General features: G+C 37.7%; 3 protein-coding genes across 3 annotated transcripts in view; 2 read left to right on the forward strand and 1 right to left on the reverse strand.

Annotated features, from left to right (window-relative positions):
* Positions 1-56: 56 nt before the first annotated feature.
* LOC129573690 (uncharacterized) lies at positions 57-3,332 on the forward strand. The gene is made up of 5 exons (XM_055454605.1): positions 57-494; positions 618-686; positions 766-819; positions 916-1,213; positions 1,281-3,332. The coding sequence occupies exons 1-5, from the start codon at positions 438-440 to the stop codon at positions 2,564-2,566; spliced, it is 1,764 nt and encodes a 587-aa protein (XP_055310580.1). The 5' UTR covers positions 57-437; the 3' UTR covers positions 2,567-3,332.
* A 1,314-nt stretch (positions 3,333-4,646) lies between these two features.
* On the forward strand, positions 4,647-5,971 carry LOC129573732 (pupal cuticle protein Edg-84A-like). The gene is made up of 3 exons (XM_055454662.1): positions 4,647-4,726; positions 4,835-5,250; positions 5,444-5,971. Exons 1-3 carry the CDS (start codon positions 4,715-4,717, stop codon positions 5,841-5,843), a joined length of 828 nt encoding a protein of 275 aa, XP_055310637.1. The 5' UTR covers positions 4,647-4,714; the 3' UTR covers positions 5,844-5,971.
* A 100-nt stretch (positions 5,972-6,071) lies between these two features.
* LOC129573738 (pupal cuticle protein Edg-84A-like) overlaps positions 6,072-6,310 on the reverse strand; it is a 1,164-nt gene continuing 925 nt past the window's right edge. Inside the window, exon 3 of the mRNA XM_055454677.1 lies at positions 6,072-6,298. Within this exon, the coding sequence (XP_055310652.1) occupies positions 6,206-6,298 (93 nt within the window). The 3' untranslated portion in view covers positions 6,072-6,205. The remainder of the gene's footprint in view (positions 6,299-6,310) is intronic.

The following is a 6,310-nucleotide window of genomic DNA, read 5'->3' on the forward strand; positions in this document are numbered from 1 at the left end:
AACTGACCAAAAGATGGCGTTAGCATACTTGAGTTCTTCGGTTGCATGAAAGTGTATGTTTGTATGAACACACCAAGCAGAAGCAAAAATGCCGTGCGCTTCTCTTCTCTGTCGCTCTTCAATGTCAAACACTTTGATGAACACAACTGAGAATAGAACATGGCGGTTTACCGTAAATTTTGGTATGCACCAGTTTGTATGGTATTTTGTGTCGCTCAAAGTATCCGCACCATTCGTAGCAACACACTATAACATAGCGCATGTGATTTTGCATCGAAAAATCAAAAGTTTTACATATTATTAAACATTCAGCGATTTGACACACGTGAAAAAGTTAAAAGTATCATTTGAATCTAAAACAAATAGCGAGACAAATAACATTTAAGCACTTGGCAATCGATCGTCTGCGGTTTTTAAGGTGAAAAACCATTGCTATCATGGATAATAGATCTGATTCCGAAAAGAGTCAACCAAGCAGTTTCTGGTTTCGAGGCGTAAGTGAAATATTCCAATTCTAATTGATTTGAACCACGCAACAATTGAATCGATCACATTCTGAGAGTCATTTAGCACGATTTGTCACCAATTGAATTGTTATTTTCTATATTTTTCCACAGTTTAGCAATGAGTGGCAAAGCTTTGCACAGAATATAGTGGACACCAGCCGTGCAGCGTACCGACCACATGTGAGTACTGGAAAAGTGCTTTCTCTGTGAATTTATTGAAAGCCACGCTTAAATTTATACATTTTGTTCATTTCAACAGCTGGATGACAAGGAAAATATCGATCCAAATGAAGTCCCGCCAGCCAAACGACGCGTAAGTAAAAGATATACAGTTGTCAACAATTTTGCATTGCACAAAAATCATTCAAACCGATTTCTAACCTCAATATTTTTTGCTTGACATTTTTAGCGATTATCTCAAGTTCTGTTACCAGTTGGAAACGAAGATCAAGGTCGGCCGTTAGCTGCAAGAAAGCCGGAAAATGCGTCTGTTGCAGTAAATGACATCGAAAGTGTTGCTGTGGCAAATAATACCGTTACAGATGATGTAATTCATGAGAAACAAAACGACACAGCCAGTGTAAGCCAAGCTGACACCGAACCGTTAAATGAACTAAGTGAAGCTGAACCTAAACCAAATGAAACTACAGAAAAACCGAAAATGTTCTTCGATTTGTTGGATGAGGAGGTGTTGGTAAAGATTTTTGGTGAGTTTAAGGCATTTTTGCAGGAAACAACACCGGATAATTGTTATTTTTAACATCTTTATCGCAGATCACTTGGATTTGTATGACCTGTTGCAAATGTCCGATGAAGACACACGCATCGAGCAAATCATTGCTGAAAAAATCATGCCATCACGAGTGCTCAACATCTCAAAAATCCGAAATCACTACTCGATTCGACATGCGTTCAAGCATTTCGGTGAACATGTACGGGAGCTGGTGGTGAAGCAAAGTGACATTCAATGGAAAGATGACAAATTGAGTGAGATCGAGGAGATCATTCGACTGATTGGTAAACGTTGTTCGGACGGAAAACTCAAGAAACTGTCCATTTCCTTTGATATGAACGATATCAAATCATCGGAATTCCGCACACAAGTCCCCGAATGCTTCAAGGCAATCGAATCGTTGACAATAATTCACGCCAGTCGTCGTTCGGCCAACTTTGACCATTGCCTCGAAACATTGCTGACCAGTTGCACTGGACTGAAGTCATTGACGCTAAATCGAATCGGATCAAATGGCAAATTCCTGACCGCATTGAATGCCATCAAACTGCAACAGCTAACAATTGATGATTGCTATCTCACTGAATCGAAATTCTGGCTTGAATTTGTGCAAAAGGGAATTCCGTCGTTGGAGTTTTTCGGTTGGGACAACTTGCACGTCTATGGGCTACAGTTTCGAGAGGAAGCATTCGTCCATATCAGCACGGCTTTTCCATGTCTTGGAGATTTGTCGTTCGACGCTGCATCGGTGTCAATGGAGAAATTCATCACATTTGCGCAGTTGCCTGGGAACCCTTTGAATGTGCTACAACTAAAATGTTCATGGCATGACTATCGCGTTCCAACGGCACTGCCACATTTGTGGTATCTTCAGCAGCTACACATCGAATTTCATGATCGCTCGAATCCCATCGATGAAGAACAAAACACAGCCTGGAAATATGCCATGAAAAGCCTCACCACGTTAAAAATCATCAAGATGCAATCGTCACAATATCGCTTTGGTTGGGATACGTTTATCGATTTGGTGGCAAATCTGCCCAACGTTCAACTGGTTCATTTCCAGGGAAAGGGACAATTTCTTCATAAACACATCGAAAACATTGTGTCGTGTTCACCGCAAATACTTGGGTTGAAATTGGACGTTCCAATCAAAGCATTCACACCGAAATTGTACAACACACTCGTTCGCGATCGCACTCGCTGGTATCGTAAGTCGCCGAAGCTCTACATTTTCATGGATGCGCAAAAGGTGAGCAGCTTGAAGAAAAGTGTCGGTGACTACGCCACAAAAGCAAACTGCATTAGCCTTAATTCATCATTGTAAATGTAAGTTCCCATCGATGTTGACACAGACACAAACATTTTATACCGATGCAAGCTATAAATACGTTTGAATGGCTACGAATATCACACGAAAATAACAATGGCCAACCATTTTCGAAATGAAAATCAGAACAGGCGACAATTGTTATTTTTCAATGAATTTTCTTTTTCATACCACAAAAGTGGTAGTTTATCAAGTTTTTACATAGGAAGAGACATGATCATCTGAGCTAACCAGAAGAAATCGATTCACTCTGGATCGCAATCGAACATTCAGTTGTCTGAACTAAATAATTATTTATATTTTGAAAATATAATTGTCGACAGAAAGAAAATGCAAACATTTTCGAAGTAGAATTTGTTGTAAGAAAGCAAAGAGGAGAAATAAATCTGTTTTGATGAAAATTCTCTCACTGATTGGAATCAGAGAATTAAATTTTTAGATTGAATTGAAACCAATAGACATTTGTTCAAAGAAAAATTGTAAACCTTCAGTTATATCATTGTTATTTGTAAGAATTTACAATCAAAAGAAACAAATCTGAATTGCGTTAGAAGGCATTGACCAAGTTAAATGTTGATTTTTTTCGCATTGGCGATAAGAAACATAGACTATTCAATAAAATGGACAACAAACAAAAAAATGATTGAAAGAAATCGATTTAGATTTTGTAAAACGCATTCACGCATATATTCAACATTGAGCATTGAATGTTCAGCAAATTGCGATTCGAATTGAAATAAAACAATGGAAAACTTATCAGAAATGTTTTAGTTTTTCTCTCTCCCTCGACTGTTTCTTTCTACTGTTGTTCCAAATTGCGTTGAAAACCAATTAACTAAATGCACTATTTGCTTTGGAAAAATCATTTGATCGGTATTGGCTTTTATAAATCGAGAGACACCGACAAAATCACTTTTTGCAAAGGTAACATTTTGCCAACGGGCATCCATAACTAGGTTAAATGTTGAACAAAACCATATTTACTTTGGGTTGTGTCAATTAAAAGTTGCTATTATTTCTCTGCTTCTAATTTCTTTTGTGAGATTAATCGGACAACCGAAAAACGCAGAAACATACACACGAATAAATAAGGTGAATAAGCAAAGCAGCGGCTGAAGGTAGGTACATTCATACCGATAAAAAAAACTACAATCGCTCTATGTCTGCATATCGCGATGGCTGACAAAAATTTCTTTTGTGATTTATGCTTCGCGTAGGTTTCGACAATTGAGTGTCTAGGACGGCATTTGTTTCAGTTCATAGGAGAGAAGGAAAAAACAGCACAAGCACACACATGAAGAACAATGTGGCCAACGGAAAATGAAAAAAAAAACAAGCGCAATGCTTCCAATTCCGAGTATAATCTATTGAAACAGTTTAGAGGCTTAAATTGAATGTTGGCGCGAGTGCGCGTACGCGCCTCCGGTCCAGAGTTAAATGGGCTATTTATTATTTGGACAAACGTAGACAGGAAAGTTCATTACCAAAGCGGAAAAAAGGTTGAATGCCAAATGCCAAACTTTATGAATGGAACGATGGTGAATATGTGCGTTGTTAGTGGGGCCATGCAAGCCACCGTTATTTGTATTCGCATTTTGAACTTATAAATCATTATTATCTGACTCATGCAAATATACAAATAGATAAAATGGTACTTGGACATACGTGTGTGTACATATCGCAAGCGTATGAGGTGGCTCACGCTTAAACCGCAAATGAAAGCCAAATGACTTTGATGTTAAGCTAAACGATATGTCGATGAATGCAAACCGCTAATAGCGCTGCTAAATTAGTCCACATGCTATTTTAATTTTTCGCTTATTCTCGCCCGATTGCTTAACCGTTGTTGTCGTTCAGTGTCTTTTTTTCAATTACATGAATTTCAGCGTTGGAACAAAAGGACCCAAATTTCAATCTTGATCGCAATCTATTTTTGGTGGTGGGACATTGGTGGAACCACAGCAGCGCAAGTAAGACACATTGAAGTCAAACGGTACGCAAAAATTAGACCAACAGTATAAATATGACGGTGCATGGGATTTGTGGTATCAGTTACATTCGTTTCGTTCATCAGCTAACAACGTTCAAGTCAACCAAATAAATCGAGAACTTTACCATATATATATATATTTTATTTGGGATACAATGAAGTGCAGAGTGAGTGCTGAAATTAGAAAAAAAATGAAATTCAATATATTTCTTTGAAAATTAATTCAGTTCAATGAAAGTGATTCATTAAATAATTGTGCATTTCCTTTGTTTTAGATACCATTTGTCGCACTGCTATCAGTGCTCTCGCTATCCAATGCTGTCACTGTGGATTATTACCCTCATGAACCTCATGCACATCCTGCACACGTGAAATACATCGAACCAGCACATGTGAAACCAGTTAAATATTTTCAACCAGCTCCCTTGGCTCCAGTTTACAAGCAAATTCCAGCTGCTCCAGTTAAATACATTCAGTCTGAACCACACCATGTGAAATACGTCGAAAATCCACACTACGTGAAACATGTTGAGAGTCCGCATTATGTCAAACACGTTGAATACGACGAACCAGCTCAGTATGAATTTGGTTACGATGTTCATGATCCAAATACAGGCGATGTTAAGAGCCATACAGAGAAGAGAGACGGTAATACCGTACATGGTCGCTATGAAGTTTTAGATCCAGATGGGTAAATACTAATTTTTCAAATATTCAATTTAATTCAATGCGCTTTTTTTTTGAAAGACTCAATAATAACTCAAAATGAAATAATTAAATCAAAAATACTCAAGGTCATCTAAAAAAAACCACTTTCGAACTGTCCTGTCAATTCTTTTAGCTTTTTTCCATTGATGAAAAAAAAAATTCAATTCTTTTCACAGTTTCAAGCGAATCGTCGAATATTCGGCCGATGAACACAATGGCTTCAACGCTGTTGTCCGCCGTGAGCCAACCGATGTTAAGATCATAAAGAAGGTGTACGAACCCGAATTGGTTAAGCATGTTGTACCAGTGAAGTATTTTACACCTCAGCCCGAAGCAATTGTCGCCGCTCCACCAAAATACGTAACGCCAGTGCATCAGAAAATTGTTGCACCCATAGTTAAACAATTCACCGCACCACAATACCCAGTCCCACAATACTATGCACCACCTGAGCATCCAAAATTCTTTAAACCAATTGAAAAAGTCACCAAATTTGTGAAGCCAGCATACGAATACGAACCTCATCATTCGGCTGTGAAATATGTGACACCAGCATCTCATTACAATCATTATTAGATAGCTCACACTCACGCTCAAGCTCATGAACACCAAGACTATGAATGATTGCAAAATAAATCGCAACAGTATTATTCTCATTTTTTTCGTATTATATTTTTTATGCTTAGCTGATGAAAGTAAGATAATTTGTAAATAAAATGTTTATTACCTTTTTGAATGAATGAATGAATATCAAACGTATTTTACTCGGATGAAAAGAATGAAGAAGAATAAACACATGAAATGTAACTGTTTTCTCTAAAAATTTATTTTATTTAAGTGTTTTCTAGATGAAAGTGTGCATTGTAATGTATATACAAAGAAGTCTGTGTACACAATAGAATATTCATAAAACCGTAAGAAGAAAGCAATCGTTAGATTTAATGATGGTAGCCGCCATGGTGGGTCACTTGTGAAACAGTTGAGTATCCGCTGGCCTGTCCAGAGTATCCTTGTCCAGAGTATCCTTGTCCAGAGTATCCTTG

The sequence above is a fragment of the Sitodiplosis mosellana genome, unplaced genomic scaffold (genome assembly GCF_009176505.1).
Source record: "Sitodiplosis mosellana isolate CC-2019 unplaced genomic scaffold, AAFC_SMos_1.0 Smas_scaffold_1, whole genome shotgun sequence".
Lineage (NCBI taxonomy): Eukaryota > Metazoa > Arthropoda > Insecta > Diptera > Cecidomyiidae > Sitodiplosis > Sitodiplosis mosellana.

Excerpts from the sequence above, each read along its gene's own strand:
- LOC129573732 (XM_055454662.1), top strand. Across the intron at positions 5,251-5,443 it reads GAAGTTTTAGATCCAGATGG|TTTCAAGCGAATCGTCGAAT; the intron begins GTAAATACTAAT and ends TTCTTTTCACAG.
- LOC129573690 (XM_055454605.1), top strand. The coding sequence starts at position 438 with ATGGATAATAGATCTGATTCCGAAAAGAGTCAACCAAGCAGTTTCTGG. Across the intron at positions 820-915 it reads TCCCGCCAGCCAAACGACGC|CGATTATCTCAAGTTCTGTT; the intron begins GTAAGTAAAAGA and ends TGACATTTTTAG. Across the intron at positions 1,214-1,280 it reads GGTGTTGGTAAAGATTTTTG|ATCACTTGGATTTGTATGAC; the intron begins GTGAGTTTAAGG and ends TCTTTATCGCAG.